The sequence below is a fragment of the Echiichthys vipera genome (assembly GCF_963691815.1).
Source record: "Echiichthys vipera genome assembly, chromosome: 4".
Taxonomy (NCBI): Eukaryota; Metazoa; Chordata; class Actinopteri; order Perciformes; family Trachinidae; genus Echiichthys; species Echiichthys vipera.
Genome location: NC_139829.1, coordinates 34678612 through 34698611, shown reverse-complemented (window position 1 = coordinate 34698611; position 20000 = coordinate 34678612). Strand labels below are relative to the sequence as shown.

Here is a 20000-nt window from a genome sequence, read left to right as displayed (position 1 = left end):
GTAATTAAATAATTAATAACAAACATGAACCAGAACTGCAAATCACTACTGGACTAATAATGTGAATATTTTAGATTTATTAGATATTTACAGATTATTTTTTATTTAATAAATTTAAAGTAATCTGTTTTTATTTATCAGATAAAAACAGATTATTTTAGTATTTTTTACATGTCTGCAGATTATTTGATATTATATTTTATTTTTATATTTATTAAATATCTATATTTATAAATATTTACAGATTATTTTAGATGTAATACACACACACACACAGACACACACACACACACACACACACACACACACACACAGACAGACACACAGACACACGCACACACAGACACACACACACACACAGACAGACACACAGACACACGCGCACACACACACACACACACACACAGACACACACACACACACACACACACAGACACAGACACACACACACACACACACACACACAGACACACACACACACACACACACACACACACACACACACACACGAAGTCACTCAGATTAAATTAAATACAAACGGTAAATAAACTTTTTGTTCCTAAACTTTCTTAATGTGTTTCACTGTTGCTAATGTTTGGAGCTAACGAGCTAACGTTAGCATAACACACACACACAGACTCCCGGACACGCACACATACAAGACACACAAACACACACACACACACACACACACAGACAGAAACACACACACACACACACACACACACATTCACAGACTCACACACACACACAGGTAACAGTGAACACACACCTTTACATCAGCTGACTGCGCTCCTTTAGAGAAGAAACAAAAACAGCTAACACGAAGCTAACGTGAAGCTAACACGGAGACGGTGGTGGGCGCTTCCCGGGAACTCTCGCGATAGTTGAAGAAACTTACAAATATTTCAGGACGTTTTAAGGTTAAACTGATGATGTAAATAAATATATAAATACATTTATATATATATCATATTTTAATATGTATATTTATATATATTTAAATATGTTTGCATAACAAGTAAAACAAATAGTGTGGAAATAAAATAAAGACTAAATACGTTCAGAAAGTATTGAAATATAAATAAAATACATGTAAATAAAATCTGGAATAATAGAGACATTTAAAATAAGATATTTATATACACCTATATATAATTTTGTCTGGGAATAAAAATACAAATATTGTTGTTGGAAAAAAAAGACTAAACATGTTCATAAAATGTGGAAATATATAAAAAATAATAAAAGTTAATTAAAAAATAAGTAAATAAAAAATGAATACATAAATAAAAAGTGTAATTAAGAAACATTTAAAGCTGATAAGTCAGTAAATAATGTGGAAATATAAAGTGAAATAAAAAAGAAAAAGAAAATATAAAAAAAGAATGAATGTAATGTGATGAGTCTGTGAATGTTCTCATGTGTCCAGGTCTAACCCTCCTCAAAGCAGCTTCAGTCCAAAGCAACTGGACCTGGTTCTTTGTCAGGAAGACGTTTCACCTCTGATCCAAGAGGCTTCATCAGTTCATGTACGCATCTACCAGGACCAGGACCAGGACCAGGACCAGGCTGGGACTGGACCAGGACCAGGACCAGGACCAGGCTGGGTCTGGACCAGGACCAGGACCAGGCTGAGACTGGACCAGGACCAGGCTGGTCCAACTAACTGGTGTGGAGATCCAGGTATTTAACCTCTCACAAGTCGATGATGTCACTTGGAGCACAAAAGGTTCCAGTGACATCATCGACTTGTGAGAGGTTAAATACCTGGATCTCCACACCAGAGAGTTGGACCAGCCTGGTCCTGGTCCTGGTCCAGTCCCAGCCTGGTCCTGGTCCAGTCCCAGCCTGGTCCTGGTCCAGTCCCAGCCTGGTCCTGGTCCAGTCTCAGCCTGGTCCTGGTCCTGGTCCAGTCCCAGCCTGGTCCTGGTCCAGTCCCAGCCTAGTCCTGGTCCTGGTTCTGGTCCTGGTCCTGGTCAGATGTGTACATGAACTGATGAAGCCTCTTGGATCAGAGGTGAAACGTCTTCCTGACAAATAACCAAGTCCAGTTGCTTTGGACTGAAATTGCTTTGAGGAGAATTTAATGTGTTAATTCTCTGCATTTCTCCTCATCCGTATTTTTCACACTTTATTCACTCGTTCTTTTTATTTATTCCCTGATTCTTTCCCACATTATTCCTTCTCCTCCAAACGTGAGACACAGAAGAGACGGAGGCGCCGCAGCACTTTGTCAACAGGACACTTTTATTCATACGTCTGTTTAAATGACAGTAATATTCTGGCTGAGATGACCGCGGCTGCAGCGGACGCACGCACGCACGCACGCCGCTCTACGTTAAAGCAAACTCATCTTTTCTCCGCCTCCTTTATTAAAACGATTCTTGCAACAGAAAAAAAAAAAAGAAGAAGCACAGATGCCGTGAGGACGCGTCGGCGTGGCGACGGCGTCGTCGTCGTCGGGTCTAAAAACAAAAGAGAAGAGAAACAAAGAGAAAGGAAGGAAGGTGTCGCGCGTCGTACATGTGGGAGAAGGACGAGAGTATGGCACGTTTGGTCCACGGTGGTAGTTTTATTATCGCAGCGTTTTCACACACGTAAGAAAGAAACACAGAAATGAAACAGGTGACGTGTCGTCGCTCGGCTAAAATCTCGGTGCGTCGGCCAATCGTTGGGTTCTATTCTCCGGGTACAGGATTATTATTATTATTAATATCTTCTTTCCAGCCAGGATGAGCGGGGGAAAGGGGGTGGAGCTTCGTGGATGATTGACGGGGACGGCGATGGACATTCACAGGAAGTAGTCGGGAGTGCGTCTGGTCACGTGGGGCTCGCCGCGGCGGGGGGCGGGGTCGAACTGAAGGCTGAGGAGACAAAAGACATCATAATTAACATTTAGGCTCAGGGAGGAACTTTGTTTCTGTTCAGACTCTTGACTTTCAGTTTTGTCTTCGCTTTAGAGACAAAACCTGGAGTTTAACGCTGCAGCGGCCGCAGCAGCGTTCACACACGGGCGCTTATACGCCGCAGAGGAGCGGGGACGCAGACAGACACGGTTCCTGCAGCTGAAGGAAAGTTCAAAGACTTTTTTGACGCCGCGTGGTCGAGATTTAAGTCCTTTCATGACAAACTATAAATAAAAAGCTCCGTTTTGTCGTTTCCGCCGTCGTGATCGGCGTGATGTTACGGAGAGACGCGTTCAGAGCGGGTTTTACTGAACGCCTCTCTCCGTTACATCACGCCGATCAGGGAGGTGGAAACCAAACCGTCGTGTGTTTGAGTCCCGTACGCTCAGAACAGACGAACGCTTTTAAACCCCGGGAAAACACGATTTAAAAAGTTAAGTCACCAAATTATTCTGAGATTTGAGACGAATCTGTTCTGTTTACGTTTTGATCTTTAAATGTTTGATTTAAGACTTTTTAACAACAACAACAACAACAACAACAACAACAACAACAACAACAGAGGGTTTGTTTCTTAGATTCAGTCGATGAACCCTGAGAGAGAGAAGGGAGGTTTAAAGGTCCGTTACCGACCGACGGGGAAAATAAGAGACGGACCCTTTCATCAGAGGAAGAGAGGGAAAGACAGATGGAAGAAGAAGAAGAATAGAAAGAAGAAGGGGAAGAAGGAGGAGGAGAAGAAGAAGGAGGAGAAGAAGGAAAAGGAGAAGAAGAAGAAGGAGGAGAAGAAGGAAAAGGAGAAGAAGAAGAAGGAGGAGAAGAAGAAGAAGAAGCAGAAGAAGAAATCCTAAAGTATTGAAATTCATCATCGTAGAGAAAATCTCTCCATTAAAGCCTCAGTTTTTTAGCTGACGTCAGACGACAAACAGCAGAGTCAGCTCCTCTACGGACGCCGTGTTTGTGACTCGGCTCTGGTAACCATGACAACGCTGAAACACAGCAGAGGTGTGACGGGGAGCGCCGGAGACAGCGTTTGGAACGGACGCACCAATTCAGAGGAAAGAGTTCAACGTCTAATCTAAGAAACCCAGAGATGCAGAGATGCAGCCGTCTTTAGTACTTACAACGAGTATTTGAGGGTGTCGTCCAGCTCCATGATGGCCGCCTGGTTCCCGCAGCGGTAGCAGTAGTTGGGAGCGCTGAAGATGGTGACCACGTTCTTATCGTGGCCCCAGTTATAACCCTGCAGGAGCGAGAGCACGCGTCAGACGGGGAAAAGACAAACCACCATCATCATCATAATAATAATAATCATAATAATAATAATCCATCTGCAGCACGGGAAAAAGACTAATATCATACTGGAAAATCAACACGTTTAAAAAGGAAACATGATGTGTTTTTCATTATTTACTGTCTGAAGAGGAAGAAGAAGAGGAGGAAGAGGAAGAAGGAAGAAGAGGAAGAAGAAGAGGAGGAAGAGGAAGAAGGAAGAGGAAGAAGAAGAGGAAGAAGAAGGAAGAGGAAGAAGGAAGAAGAAGAAGAAGAAGAAGAAGAAGAAGAGGAAGAAGAAGAAGAAGGAAGAAGAGGAAGAAGAAGAAGAAGAAGAGGAAGAAGGAAGAAGAGGAAGAAGAAGAAGAAGAAGAGGAAGAAGGAAGAGGAAGAAGGAAGAGGAAGAAGGAAGAAGAAGAAGAAGGAAATATGACTATGATATAAATCATATAATATTAAAGCACTTATTAATATTATTAATTAATTTGTAATCAGCCAATCACGTGGCAGCAGCTCAGTGCATTCAGGCATGGTGAAGAGTGTGTGTGTGTGTGTGTGTGTGTGTGTGTGTGTGTGTGTACCTCCATGACCAGCTGATGGGCGCGGGACACCAGAGTGAGGCCGTTGGCGTGGTTGAAGGTTTCAGAGATGTCCTGTCCGAAGGTGTAGCCGGCACCTCGGGGGGAGATGCCCCACCCACCACGATCATCGGGGTCCGACCACAGCAGGTCACACATGGGGCCCTGAGGGACAGAGACGCCGTTACCAACATGGTTACCTCCATGGTTACCGCCATAGTTACCACACTGAGGACGCCCTCCCACTGTGCCTCCGTCCCGTGCCCCGTGCTTTAGGGTCCTTGTCCCCCCTCCAGGCCCGTTTGTACTCACACTACCTGGGCCTCGGAGAATGCTTCTTGCTGCCTATACGTCATCACGCCGTAACACGTCACACGCATTGATGACGTCATGGCGATGCGTGGCTTTGTTTCCAGATCTTTCCGTAGACCTCAGAGTTTTTGTGCGTCTTGTCGACTGTTTTTGAATCTTTTCATCGACCAAATCTGCAGTAAACACTCAAACACTTGGGCATGGGACGGAGGAACAGTGGGAGCGCGCCCTAAAAGCACCATCATCATCAGCGGGTTAAACGTCCACAGAAACTTCACACAGTTTTGGTCTTTTTCAGAAGAGCAAACCTGTTTTTCTAATAAAAAAAACCTCCCTGATCGCCGGGCGCCACTTCCTCCTCAACTGGAAATGCAACAGAGCTCCTTCAGGCAAGCGACGGGTTAAAGACGTTAAAGTCCTTTTTAAAAGGAGACGGGGGAGTTCGGACAAATTCTACCATAACTGGAAACCGTTTATGGACTTTTTTGCGATACCGTAGTCCCACACACACTCCCACCTCTTTATTCAATTATTTTCTATAATTCTTTCACATCTTCTCTAACATGTTTTGTGGCCGGTTCAATCTTTTTATACACTTTTCTCACCGTAGGAAACCCTTGACGCTAACATTTCCACGCTCTCGCGCTTGTAGAGTGAATTTTTATTACAAATTCAGGACGGAAAATCTCTCCATGTCCCGTCCACACATCCATCTACACGTACGTCACATACTTTGGTCTGAAAACGGTGAATTTCCCCCAAAAGTTGAGTGGTTTTCGTGCATTAAAGTCAGTTTCAACGTGTGTGTGTGTGTGTGTGTGTGTGTGTGTGTGTGTGTGTGTGTGTGTGTGTGTGTGTGTGTGTGTGTGTGTGTGTGTGTGTGCACCTCATGTGGGACCTCCTGCAGGCGGTCCAGAGCTCGTATGTGATCCAGAGTGTCGATGGAGGGAGACAAACCTCCGTGGAGACAGAAGATCTGAAACACAAACAGAACCACGGTGAAGTTGATCTGAACGATGAAACTTCTGTCGTCACACGTTTAAACTGAAACAGGATCTTTGTTCGATTCCCCGCCCGGCGTCACGCTGCTCACCTGTCCGTCCACCAGCGCGGTGAGAGGCAGGTAGTCGAACAGGTCTGTGAAGTACTTCCACACGTTAGCGTTGCCGTACTTCCTCAGGCACTCGTCGTAGAAGCCGTAGACCTGCGTGATCTGCCGCGACTCGTGGTTCCCTCGCAGGATGGTGATCCGCTCCTGGAATCGAACCTGAACGCCCACAAAAATAAAGAGTTACAGAAAATCTTTACATGGTTGTTTGGTACATGATTGACTGGAAGAGGTTTGGGATGATACAGGAAATATAAATGATTCTTTTCTGCGTCGTCTGTGACAGGACACTAAGCTGATGATAGAGAGAACACAGTGCTGTTAAACGGTTCGATACCCGGAGAATAATCAATACTACAAACTGGTATCAGATTGCAAAAGTGTTGAAACGTTCGTCAGGGTCCGTTCCCCTTTTCCGAGGTCGGATTCAAACACTTCCTGGTCCATTTTCAAGCTTTTTTTAGCTCCATACATTTGTAGTTTATTACATATTTCCACAAATGCGCTGGAAATAATTATTTCTCATTTCGACATCATGTTATAAACAACTTAAATTGTTGCGTGAGACCAGAAAGATAAAAATTTAAATCTCATTCCTATTCTTTAACCATTCGTTCGCACCTGTTCGAACCCTGTGCAGCCGCCGCCTCCAGGTAACGACGTAAACAAACAGCTATGCTAACAAAGCTAAGGTGTGGAAGAACGTAGCATACGAGGCTAACGACCAGGGGAAGGCTAGTTTTTATTTGATTGGAGGTTAAAGTTTATGAATAATTAGGGGCGTGGCCTCTTGAGTGACCCTCACTTCTCCTTGGAGGCTAGTTGTCAGGATTAGCATCATTAGCATGCTAACATTAGCATGCTAACTCTGTCATCTGGACCTGGACTGTGGTCATTCGTGTGGTGGTGTTTCCACCACACCAAGTCAGATGAAACACCCTTTCAAAATACTACTTCCTGTCCGAGCACTGTTGAATCTTTCAGATAAACGGGTCTTTGTGCGATTTGATGGATTAAAACACTGAATTCTGTTTTTTCACACTTTACCTTTAGCGTGACGAGCAGCGTGACCGTCTCCACGGAGTAGTAGCCTCTGTCGACGTAGTCTCCCATGAACAGGTAGTTGGTGTCGGGAGACTTCCCTCCGATCTTAAACAGCTCCATCAGGTCGTGGAACTGACCGTGGACGTCGCCGCACACCGTCACCGGGCATCGCACCTGAGGACAACAACAACAACGTCAACAACACAAACAACGTCAACAACAGCGTCAACAACACAAACCCAGAACGTTTGTGTTTTTTACGTTGATATGAACGAGGTCACAGAAACAGCGTTAAAAGACGCACAGAGGCCAAATATTCTAACGTTTTAATGGAAATTCAACTTTATTTTATTGCAAAAATTTAAAAAATCCTGTTTTCTTATGGAAGTAAATGTGTGTCATCGGATTTGTGTTTTGTAAAGATCGCTCCTCCGCCGTGATTTCAAAGATCGGGAAAAGTCCCATGAGGCTTTGGGACACTCCCACGTGAATATTCTGATGATTTCATTGGACGAGACAGGAAACAGGTGGAAAAACTACAAAAACTACAGAACGACGTTTAGGGTTTAATGGTAGAAACGCAGCGATGCTTTCACAGCTTCAAAGGGTGAAAAGTCATAAAGATAATTATATTTACAGCGTTTTTATCGTCGTTTTCTGCTTTTTCTGAGCTGTAACAAGGTTTTTATAGCTGAAAACACGTTTGATGGAGACTTTAAAGACTCGTTAAAGGACTAAAATAGATATAAAATGACTGTAAAGACACGTTAAAGGACTAAAATAGATATAAAATGACTGTAAAGACTCGTTAAAGGACTAAAATAGATATAAAATGACTTTAAAGACACGTTAAAGGACTAAAATAGATATAAAATGACTTTAAAGACTCGTTAAAGGACTAAAATAAATATAAAATGACTTTAAAGACTCGTTAAAGGACTAAAATAAATATAAAATGACTTTAAAGACACGTTAAAGGACTAAAATAGATATAAAATTACTGTAAAGACTCGTTAAAGGACTAAAATAGATATAAAATTACTGTAAAGACTCGTTAAAGGACTAAAATAGATATAAAATGACTTTAAAGACACGTTAAAGGACTAAAATAGATATAAAATGACTTTAAAGACACGTTAAAGGACTAAAATAGATATAAAATGACTTTAAAGACTCGTTAAAGGACTAAAATAGATATAAAATTACTGTAAAGACTCGTTAAAGGACTAAAATAGATATAAACTGACTTTAAATACTCGTTAAAGGACTAAAATAGATATAAAATGACTGTAAAGAAGGTTTTTGCAGCATTATTCACAATAACACGTGATTCTCTGGTTCATAGAAGACGCCTTCAGCTCCGCAGCGCCACGGTAACGTCTTTAAAATGGGATTTGAACGTGTATCTGGAGCATGCAGCAGGTTCCTGCAGCTGAGCCGAGACGTTTACAGTAAAAACAAAGGTGTGACGACGTGCACGGGGCGACTGTTCAGCTCCAAACACACGAGAATGCAGAGTTACAGATAAGACACCAAACAGGAGGAGGTGGAAACACCGGTGCATTGTGGGAAGTCTCACCTCCTGGACGTTGGACTCCTTGGTCAGGATCTCTTTGGCCTGAGGAGAGAGAGAGAGAGAGAGAGAGAGAGAGAGAGAGAGAGAGAGAGAGAGAGAGAGAGAGAGAGAGAGAGAGAGAGAGAGAGAGGGAGAGAGAGAGAGAGAGAGGGAGGGAGAGAGAGAGACACAGAGAGAGAGAGAGAGAGAGAAACACACACACACACAGAGAGAGAGAGACACACACACACACACACACACACACACACACACACACACACACACTTCATTAAGATTCATTTATCCAAATTACACATCCAGTTAATGTTTACTGTGATTTAAATATCAAACACTGAACCGGCTCGTTACAGATCGTTTAAAATTGTCGTTTTATAAATAAATAAATTAATTAATAAATAAACTTTATCAGGACAGAAGATTTATGACACATTACCCATAATCCTCCCTGTTCGCCCCAAACACGGTTTTAAACACTTTAAAAGTTTATTTTTAAGCTTTTTACAGTTGTGTTAAATTACATGTTTCTACAAATACATAAACATTATTATTAACACTTTATTTTTCATTAAAAATCACATCAAAGGAGACAGAGTTTAGTTCTAAACCACTGAAAATGGTTCATAGCTTATATTTATGTTCTATTCTATACATAATATTAATATTATATTATAGGTTTTGATAGCATTAAAAGCTCAATTAAGATGCATTTAAAAGACAATTGGACGTGTTTAAGGTGCATTAAAGTCAGTTTAAGTTTCCCCAAATGTTCCCATTAAACTTCAGATTGTTTACCTGATTGTTTATTATTTATTTGTACTGTATTTTATTGGCTATTTATTAGCTACTTAGATTTATTTTAATTGTATTTTATTTGAGTCTTTACTTTATTTTATTTCTACTTTATTCATCTTTATGGCTTGTTTCTACTGTGCACGGAGCATTGGAACGAAAGAATTTCCCCCTGGGGATCAATAAAGTATTCTGATTCTGATTCTGATTAAATCAGGAAATGTCATTAAATATTTATTAATATATATTTATTTATTATAAACATTTTGTAAAGTTAAACTTCCAGCACTTTTAAGGTGCATTTTGAGGCTTTTCCAGCACCTTAAAACTGTGATAAATGGCCTTTATACTACAAATACATATTAAAAATGATTATTTCACCTTTTTTAACCTGTTTAAAGTGACGCCATCATTTTAATAAACCACTGAAACAGTTTCATAAAATAAATTATATGTTTTTATTCTATAACTGTTTACTGTGAAACAAGTAAAGACACAATTTTTTGCACTTTATGCAAAATTTAAATCACTTCTCACTCTTTAAAACGCGACATTAGACATTTTCCATTGTTTCTCTTTCATTCATTCGCTTCACACGGGATCAGATTATGATTCTGCGCGTTCAGGAGATTAAAACACCTGCGGATCCTCGTGATAACACGTTAAATATCATATTTACATGTTTAATATGTGTAATTATGTTAAAAAGCTCCGTGATGAAGCAGTTTGTGGTGCAGCAGCAGCCGTAAGTGACGTCCTGTTGTCGGGTTATTGATCCAGAGAGAGCAGAGGCAGGGCGCGGTGCAGCACCAGCACATTATCATCATTATTATTAATATTATTAATAATAAAAAGAGTCTGTTTTGATGTAAATAACATAAAACCAACACAGAAACCCTCCTGATCCGTGCAAACACCGTCATGGTCACAAACAGGCAGGAAAACGGGCTCCGTCTATTTGCTGGAGGCGTAAAAAATGTGAATTTTCCGCGTTAATTGTTAATAAAACCTGATTTAAACGTGTTTAAACGAAGCTACACGGCGGTGGAACCCGGTGACCGGCGGGGGGGAAACGGGCCGAAACGGAGCCGCCGTGCCGTGACTTCGCTCCAGGAGTTAGTCGGAGCCCGTTTTCGCATTTGTAGGCCGCTTTAAACCGGGTCAGAGTTTAACCCGGGTTAGCGGGGACTCACCTTCTCGCAGAGTGTCCGGACCTGGTTCTCCGATAGCTGCTTACACTCATTTAGCTGCTCGATCCACTGGTCCAGCTCCTTAGTGAAGGATTTGTCTTCCATGACAACAGTTAGCCTGTTAGCTCCCCGTTAGCCTGTTAGCTCCCTGTTAGCCTGTTAGCCTGTGCTAGCTCGTCGTGTTGTTAACCCGATCTAGTCCCGCCAAATCGGTTGGAAAATCAACGGTAAGACGTGAAATTAACGAGCCGTTCAGAAAACTTCGACCATGATAAACCACCGACGTTAAGTTACCGACGGTAAAAAACGGTTTCTATCGGTCAGAAGAGGCGAATGTCCCCGATGCGACGGACCGGAGCAGCGGAAGGCGGCGGCGGCGCAGCGGCTAGCTGATGAGCTAAAAGAGCTAGCTACAATAACATCCGGGCACTTCAGCGGCGGGAGGGGCGCAACAGCGACACCGCGCGGTCACACACGGAACTACTTATTTATTATATTATATTTAATATAAATTACAAAATAACATTAGAAATTATTAAATATAAATAATAAATAAAATATATAAAAATATAACAATAAATTACAAAAATAACAGGGATTAATTAGAATGAATTTAATCTAAAGAATAAATAAAATATATAAAAATATAACAATAATTTACAAAATAACAAGGATTCATTAGAATTAATAAAATATAAAGAATAAATAAAAATATAAAATAAAGACAGACAGGGAAGCATTTATATATTAACACTAAATTACAAAATAACAAGGATTCATTATAAATATTAAAATACGAATAATACATAAAAAAATATAAAAATATAACAGTAAATTACAAAAGAACAAGGATTAATTAGAAATAATAAAGTATAAAGAATAAATAAAAATATAAAAGATAAATAAAAAATAAAGAAAGACAGGGAACAATAAATAATTTGTATATTGTATTAACAATATATTACAAAATAACAATACAAAATAATTAGAAATACTAAAAATAGAGAAGATGAATAAAAATATAAAAATTAAAAAAAATAATGAATAAGATAATTAAACAATATATAACCAATCAATCATTATTAAAATGTTTTAAATGAAAAATAATTTCAACCATCAAATCAGCTGCAGCAGAAAAAAGAAGCAGATTTATGATTAAGAAGTAACAGATTTCAGGAAAAGAAGTGGCAAATTTTCTCGAAAAAATTTGCAAATTTATGATAAAAAAATATAAATGATGAATAAAATATAATGATTAAGATAATTAAGAATAAACCAATCTTTATTCAAATGTATTGAAATGAAAGTTAACCTCCTAAGTGATAAATGGAGAAACGGTTTCATCTGTTGGAGTTTTTTATGAAATCTCTGTTTTTTGCCTTTTTTAATCCCTTTGTCTCTTTTATGGTTTGTTATGTTCCTGTTTTGGGCCAGGTTTTTGTTTTTTTGTGCCTTTTTTCGTGCATTGATGCTTCATCAGACAACAGAACACAGACGAGTGAGATCTGATGAAGAGAATAATGGAATAATTTTAATTAACTCAGAAAATCAGGAAATTATCCATTTGTTAATACGCACTTTGACACTGGGAGGGACTTTGAATCTAATTTATGATAAAAACCAAACAGTAAAATATCTTAATATTTCCTATAATAATAGTCAGGATCACTGTGAACAAGAACCCATTGAAAACATTTTCAAACCTCTTATGGAATAATTTTAATTCATACTTGAATATCAGGAAATTTGCACAGGGAATAAAAAACCGCTTTCCGTCCACTTTGGCCCAGTCGAGCACCCGTACCGTAAGTGCACTAATAGCCGCGCAGCAGATACTGAGTGGCGGCTGTAAGTGCTGTAATAGACACGCACCAGCGACTTAGAGCGTGTTCTGCGGCCGTGAGGCGGCGTGTTTCCCCGCAGTCAACCCGCGTCTGCAGTCGCTGTTTCCCGCCCGGACTCGACCGCCTTCAGTCGGACGAACAACCGAAACAACGAACCCACGATGGCGTATTTAACCCAGAACCCCGCCGACAAAGAGAGGTGGGTTCCTGGAGGAGCTAACCTGTTAGCATAGCATGGCTAAAGCTAAAGCTAGCAGCCGTTAGCCAAAACTCCAGTGGAAAATATTTGTATTTAAGGACAACTCGGCTCTGTACAGCTATAATATCCGTTTTTACAATTACTGTTTCAAACTTGTTAATATTAAATACCCGTTCTTTCATTCGGCTTTGTTTAATTTATGATTTTTAGCTTTTAATTCAACAAAAAACGACTTTTTGTGGAGGTTACGTCGTTCACTACCAACCGTGTGAAACAGGGTCTGTCTGAGTAAAACAGTCGAAAAAACAGATTTAAAGAGTTTATCTGAATAAAAGATGTCTGCCGATAAATCTGTTAACTATCAAACTGTCTCTTGAGATCAATTTAAAGTCACATTTAATGAATTAAGTGTCAGAAAGCGTGAAGTGTTAAAATTGTGCGTTTTTAACATTGAGTCTGGTTTGTGGTTGTTGCCTTTAGCATGACGTGTATTTAAGCTCCTTTAACTTCAGTATTTGGCAGAGAAATATTAATCCAACCCACTTTATATTGTTTTTTTTTTATGGCTGATGAAGATTTATATCTAAAATGATTTAGACTTAACTTGTAAAATGAATAATTATCCGTGTACATTGTTTTTATTCCTGCAGAAGCTCCACAGTAAAGATAATTAGCTGTAAATAAATGAGGTTTAAATGTTCACTCAAACAAACTATGATTATTTTCATTACATGATCATCTGCAGGTTGTTATTTTAGGTACCTGATGAATTGTTTGGTCGATAAAAATGAATTAAAAAGTGCTAACCCAATATAAAGTGTTTAAATGCACCCATTTTGTTTCCAAAACCCAAAAATATTCAGTGAATTAACATAAAAGCTAATAACATCAGCAAATATCTGTATTTTTAAAGCTGGAGCCAGAGAAATGTTTACGTTTTTTTTTTTAAAGTTGTATTTTAGTGAACAAACAGAACAAAATGTGTAAAATATTATAAAACTTTATATAATTCACACACACAGTAAATATACGGAGTAAATATCAACCAGGCTTCGAAGCTGCTTTAGTGAAATTAGTATTAAACTATTAGATTAATGATAATCAACTGATATCTGATTAATCCGTCACTTTCTTTGGAGTTTAATGTAAAATAAAAACGTGTAAACGAGCGCTGACGTGAGTTTGTGTTTCAGGTTCATCTGCGTTTATCCCATCTACATCAACAGCAAGAAGACGCTGGCCGAGGGGCGGAGGATCCCCGCAGACAAGGTTTTTATGAGAGAAAGTGTCAAATTATGAGAATAAAGTGTCAGATTATGAGAATAAAGTGTCAGATTTACAGAAAGTGTCAAGTTTAGAGGCAAAGTAGCAGACTTGTGAGAAAAAGTGTCAAATTCACAGGAAAAACACCTTCACAGAAGAGTTCTTTACATCAGCGTTGTGTGAAATTATTATATATTTAAATATAGGTTTTTTTTGCTGTTTTATTTCTCTAACAAAAGTTTGGCCTCTAGCAGCAACTTTCTCTTTAATTTCTCTTTGGATTTCCGTCAAAGGGAAATAAAAGTTAACTCATCGTCATCAATAATAATAGTTTATTAGCACGTGGTGACGCTCCTTTAACACTGACACACGACCGGGAACAGGAAGGAAAAGACTGCAGCAAGAGGGAAAATAACCACTTAAACCAGCGTTTGTCTGCAGGCCGTGGAGAATCCGTCCTGCGCTGAGATCAGAGACGTGCTGACGGCCGCCGGCATGAACGTCTACGTGGAGGTGAGAACGATTTCTGCTGTTCCTGCAAGAAAACGGGAAATTATGACGGCGTAGAAGTTCTGAGTGTGAGAGAAATAAGAATTACTACAGAGCCGAGGGACGGGGTTATATTTATGAGAAAAAAGTGTCAAAATTATGAGAAAGAATTCGGAAGTTAATGAGAAAAAATTGGGAAATTAATGAGAAAAAAAATGGGAAATTAATGAGAAAAAAATGGCAAAATTGGGATTTTTTTTTCCTGGTAAATTTGCCACTTTTTCCTCAAAATAATAATAATAATACCCCCCCTCCCTTGGTCTGTAGTGTCTGTATTTTTGTGCGTGCTGTGCCTTTAACACGTCGCCGTAGAAACCCCCTCGATGGTGATGACTCATATAAAACCCATGACTGTGCGTTTGTCCCAGAACAAGCTGCACCCCCGAGAGTGGAACCGAGACGTGCAGTTCAGAGGCCGCGTCCGCGTCCAGGTGAAGCAGGAGGACGGCAGCTTCTGCCACGACAAGTTCTCCTCCCGTGAGTCCGCGTTCACCTTCATCGTCACGTAAACGACCCGTGGGGTGAAGACGTAACGCTCTGACCTCCGTTCTCTCCCGTCAGGTAAAGACGTGATGATCTACGTGGCCGAGATGATCCCCAAGCTCAAGACGCGCACGCAGAAGAGCGGAGGAGGAGACAGCAGCTCGCAGCAGGGCGAGGGAGGCAAGAAGAGCAAGAAGAAGAAGAAATAGACCTTTTTTTTATTGTTTCACTTTTTTATTTCAGTTAGAAAACGAGAGGAGGCGAGTTTGAGGGTTTAACGTGACGTCAGAGCGGCGTCCGAAGAGTCAGAGACGTGTTTGATCCACTGAGCGTCTCCTGGGAAACGCTCTCGTGTGCTTTCTGTTCTGTGGCGTCGCAGCCGACAGCGTGCGGCTGCTGCTGCTGCGTCGTCATCGTGTCAAAGACGAGACAATAAAGGTTCATTTCCTCGCTTTGGTGTTTGATTCAGCGTCACAGGAGAAGCAGGAGAAGAGACGTGGCGGGTGTTTTAAGGGTAAATTATAGTTTTATGGAGACAAACGTAGATTTAACGCTCCGATTGTGCAGAAGTTAAAATGTGATTTGAGAGAATTTTACACTTTAAAATGTTTAAAAATTGATTTCAGATCTTTAAACGATGAACTGTGGATTTCATGTTTTTTCTTTCTGGAAATCTGAAAATGTTGTTTTTAGATGTTAAACCGGCGTCTTCTTCCTTTTTAAAGGGTTTAAAGTCACAGATTTAGGAGGAAAAAGTGTCAAATTAATGAGAAAAGTGTCAAATTAAATAGAAAAAAGTGTCAAATTTAGGAGAAAAGTGTCAAATTTAGGAGAAAAGTGTCAAATTTAAGAGAAAAGTGTCAAATTAAATAGAAAAAAGTGTCAAATTTAATAGAAAAGTGTCAAATTTAGGAGAAAAGTGTCAAATTTACTGGCTGAGTGTGAGAAAGATAAGAATTACTACAGAGCCGAGGGACGGGGTTATATTTATGAGAAAAAGTGTCAAAATTATGTGAAAAATTTGGGGAATTAATGAGAAAAATTTGGCAAAATTGGGAATTTTTCTTCCTGGTAAATTTGCCAATTTTTCCTTAAATTAATAATAATAATACCCCCCCCCCCCACACTGGTCTGTAGTGTCTGTATTTTTGTGCGTACTGTGCCTTTAACACGTCGCCGTAGAAACTAGTCCGTAGTCGTAGTCAAATTTAATAGAAAAGTGTCAAATTTAATAGAAAAGTGTCAAATTTAGGAGAAAAGTGTCAAATTTAGGAGAAAAGTGTCAAATTTAGGAGAAAAGTGTGAAAAAGAGCAAGAAAAAGGAGAATTGCGTGTTCTGGTAAATTCTAGTTTCATAAAGACAAAGTTTCTTTAACGCTCCGTCTGAACCTGAATCTGCAGAAGTTAAAATGAGATCCAAGAGATTTTTATACTTTAAAATGTTTAAAAATGTTTTCAGAAACTCAACAAACTCTGGATTTAACGTTTTTTTATTCTGGAAATCTGAAAAATGTTGTTTTTAGACGTTAAAGCGACGTCTTCTTCCTTTTTAAAGGTTTAAAGTTCTTTAATTAAAGAAGAAACTCTTTAAAATCCATTTTCCACTGGTGAGAAAGTTTGTGTGGATATTTTTTAATTAATATTCAAACTAACGTGAATCTTTTTATTTTGTGTTTTAGCCTTTTTTCATTTATATTGGATCATTTTTCAGCTCTGTGACGGTTTTTCACCTTTCTAAGTCATTTTACACGTTTGATTTCTCTTTAAAGGTTCATTTGTTTTTTTAAATTTAAACATTTTGCATCTTATTTGTGGTTATTTTACATCTATTTTAGAAACAAATGTGTCCAATGATCGTTTTACTTCAGTTTTAGTCGTTTATCATAAAATAACAGCGTGAAGCTTCTTTTTTAATGTTTTTAATGTTTTTATTCTTTAATATTAGAAACAAAAACGATCTGATTCTTCTGCTCAGGTCAAACTTATCACAGTTAAACAATAATAATAAAAATAATACATTTAAACATAAACATCAGAATCCTCTCAAGCAGCTGCAGAGGCTGCCCGGACGTGACGTCACCTCCTGGGCTCTGAATGTGCGGTTACTAGGCAACCGTGTTTTTGCATCAGTGTTTACACGCTGTTGCTAAGTGACCCCCGTTAGCCCGGTTGAGTTGACCCGGGTTATAAAGCAGCGTGTTACCGGGAAGGATCCAGGGCGATGACCGGGTCTCCGCTGGACCGCAGCCGGGCTCCGGTGGCCTTCGGCCGGCGCGCGGTGCCGCAGCTGTTCGGGGAGCTGCAGCAGCCGGAGGCCGCCGCGAGGCTCCGGGCTCTGGGCTCCCTGTGCGACCTGATGCACGACCCGGAGCGGGTGAGCCACACCGTGACCGGGGGTGAGGAGACCCGCACCGCACCGTGCATTACACACATGATATTATTATTATTATATATTTAATATTACATATTACTTAAAAAAAAGACTCATTTACCCACAAAATGTTCTTGATTTACTCACATTCTTCCTGCAGATGAAGTTTGTAAAGTATAAAATGTGCATTAATAATTATAAACAATATAAAGATCCAGTTCACATCATGCATTAGATATATATTATATTAGTTATTCTATATTTGATATTAAATATTACACATAAAAGAGTAATTTACCTGAAAACTGTTACTGCTGAAAGAAAAACTTGATTTTCTCACTTCTGTTATTTTATATTTGTGCATTTATTGAATAACTTCAGTGACTTTGCAGAATAATAAAACATAAAATTAAAACATTATCAAGTATTTTATCAAGTATTAAATCAGTCCAGCCCTGCTGAGGAGGATTTACATAGCTACATTACTTTATTACATAACATTATTTAATGGTTCTCTCTTTGAAGTTTAAACATGTTTCTGCAGGTTTTCTGGATCAGTTCATTAAAATTATATATTTATAATTATAATATAATAATATATAATAACTTGATAAGTTTATTTGCAGGTTTTGTGGATCAGTTCATTATAATATAATTATAATTATTATAATAATAATTATAATAATCTTTATTTGCAGGTTTTGTGGATCAGCTGAAAGTTTTGCTTCAGGACGAAGTTTCTTCAGTCAGAACGAAAACATGTGAACTGCTGCATCTGCTGACGGGACACAGCATCGGCAGGTACAGAGATGCAAAGATACAAAGATACAGGGAGGCAAAGACACAGGGACACAGCATCGGCAGGTACAGAGATGCAAAGATACAAAGATACAGGGAGGCAAAGACACAGGGACACAGCATCGGCAGGTACAGAGATGCAAAGAGACAAAGAGACAGGGACACAGCATCGGCAGGTACAGAGAGGCAAAGATACAAAGAGACAGGGACACAGCATCGGCAGGTACAGAGATGCAAAGAGACAAAGATACAGAGAGACAGGGAGACAAGGGGACAGGGACACAGCATCGGCAGGTACAGAGCTGCAAAGATACAAAGAGACAGGGAGGCAAAGAGACAGGGACACAGCATCGGCAGGTACAGAGAGGCAAAGATACAGAGATGCAAAGAGACAGGGACACAGCATCGGCATGTACAGAGAGGCAAAGAGACAAAGATACAAAGAGACAGGGACACAGCCTCGGCAGGTACAGAGATGCAAAGATACAGAGATGCAAAGAGACAGGGACACAGCATCGGCAGGTACAGAGATGCAAAGATACAGAGATGCAAAGAGACATAGATGCAAAGAGACAGGGGCACAGCATCGGCAGGTACAGAGAGGCAAAGATACAGAGAGGCAAAGATACAAGGGAACAGGGACAGAGGCAAAGATGCAAAGAGAGAGAGAGAGAGAAACACACACACACTCTGACCCTCTCTCCTCCGCAGACACACACACACACACACACACACACACACACACACACACACACTCACTCTGACCCTCTCTCCTCCGCAGACACACACACACACACACACACACACACACACACACACACACACACACACACACACACACTCTGACCCTCTCTCCTCCTCAGACACACACACACACACACACACACACACACACACACACACACACACACACACACACACACACACACACACACACACACACACACACACACACTCTGACCCTCTCTCCTCCTCAGACACACACACACACACACACACACACTCTGACCCTCTCTCCTCCTCAGACACACACACACACACACACACACACACACACACACACACACACACACACACACACACACACACACACACTCCTCCTCAGACACACACACACACACACACACACACACACACACACACACACACACACTCACACACTCTGACCCTCTCTCCTCCTCAGACACACACACACACTCTGACCCTCTCTCCTCCTCAGACACACACACACACACACACACACACACACACACACACACACACTCTGACCCTCTCTCCTCCTCAGACACACACACACACACACACACACACACACACACACACACACACACACACACACACACACACACACACACACACACACACTCTGACCCTCTCTCCTCCTCAGACACACACACACACACACACACACACACACACACACACACACACACACACACACACACACACACACACACACACACACACACACACACACACACTCTGACCCTCTCTCCTCCTCAGACAGGCTCTTCTCTCCTCCTCCCTCCTTCCTCTCGTGTCTCAGCTGTTGGACGACTCCTCTTCCTCCTGCAGGACCAACGTCCTCCGCGTGCTGCAGCGCCTCGCTCTGCTGCCCGCAGGTAACCACGGGAACCACCGTCACCAGGGTCACCACGGTAACCAGGGTCACCACGGTAACCAGGGTGGTCCAAGACACAGTGGGGCTCCTTTTA

The 20000-nt window shown here is 40.5% G+C and overlaps 4 protein-coding genes across 4 annotated transcripts in view; 2 read left to right on the top strand and 2 right to left on the bottom strand.

Moving 5' to 3' along the window:
* Positions 1-854, bottom strand: part of shld3 (shieldin complex subunit 3) — a 4363-nt gene extending 3509 nt beyond the window's left edge. Inside the window, exon 1 of the mRNA XM_083912741.1 lies at positions 773-854. The gene's annotated coding sequence lies outside the window, so the exon portion shown is untranslated. The remainder of the gene's footprint in view (positions 1-772) is intronic.
* A 1373-nt stretch (positions 855-2227) lies between these two features.
* Positions 2228-11166, bottom strand: LOC310945969 (serine/threonine-protein phosphatase 2A catalytic subunit beta isoform). Its single transcript, XM_083912235.1, has 8 exons — positions 10782-11166; positions 8803-8841; positions 7227-7397; positions 6165-6338; positions 5958-6047; positions 4763-4924; positions 4034-4152; positions 2228-2867 (listed from the first exon to the last, which is right to left on the bottom strand). Exons 1-8 carry the CDS (start codon positions 10881-10883, stop codon positions 2795-2797), a joined length of 930 nt encoding a protein of 309 aa, XP_083768361.1. The 5' UTR covers positions 10884-11166; the 3' UTR covers positions 2228-2794.
* Positions 11167-12626: 1460 nt separating this feature from the next.
* On the top strand, positions 12627-15566 carry srp19 (signal recognition particle 19). Its single transcript, XM_083912317.1, has 5 exons — positions 12627-12821; positions 14015-14090; positions 14526-14597; positions 15002-15110; positions 15195-15566. The coding sequence occupies exons 1-5, from the start codon at positions 12784-12786 to the stop codon at positions 15323-15325; spliced, it is 426 nt and encodes a 141-aa protein (XP_083768443.1). The 5' UTR covers positions 12627-12783; the 3' UTR covers positions 15326-15566.
* A 1771-nt stretch (positions 15567-17337) lies between these two features.
* Positions 17338-20000, top strand: part of rsph14 (radial spoke head 14 homolog) — a gene marked incomplete at both ends in the record, with an annotated part of 3590 nt that continues 927 nt past the window's right edge. Inside the window, 3 exons of the mRNA XM_083911988.1 lie at positions 17338-17512; positions 18186-18288; positions 19789-19907. Of these exons, the coding sequence (XP_083768114.1) occupies positions 17338-17512; positions 18186-18288; positions 19789-19907 (397 nt within the window). The remainder of the gene's footprint in view (positions 17513-18185; positions 18289-19788; positions 19908-20000) is intronic.

Coding starts and splice junctions, on each gene's coding strand:
- srp19 (XM_083912317.1), top strand. CDS start 12,784: ATGGCGTATTTAACCCAGAACCCCGCCGACAAAGAGAG. Junction 14,091..14,525: donor GGAGGATCCCCGCAGACAAG/GTTTTTATGAGA, acceptor GTTTGTCTGCAG/GCCGTGGAGAATCCGTCCTG. Junction 15,111..15,194: donor CCACGACAAGTTCTCCTCCC/GTGAGTCCGCGT, acceptor CTCTCCCGTCAG/GTAAAGACGTGATGATCTAC.
- LOC310945969 (XM_083912235.1), bottom strand. CDS start 10,883: ATGGAAGACAAATCCTTCACTAAGGAGCTGGACCAGTGGATCGAGCAG. Junction 8,842..10,781: donor TCCGGACACTCTGCGAGAAG/GTGAGTCCCCGC, acceptor CTCTCTCCTCAG/GCCAAAGAGATCCTGACCAA. Junction 2,868..4,033: donor GACACCCTCAAATACTCGTT/GTAAGTACTAAA, acceptor TTGTCTCCTCAG/CCTTCAGTTCGACCCCGCCC.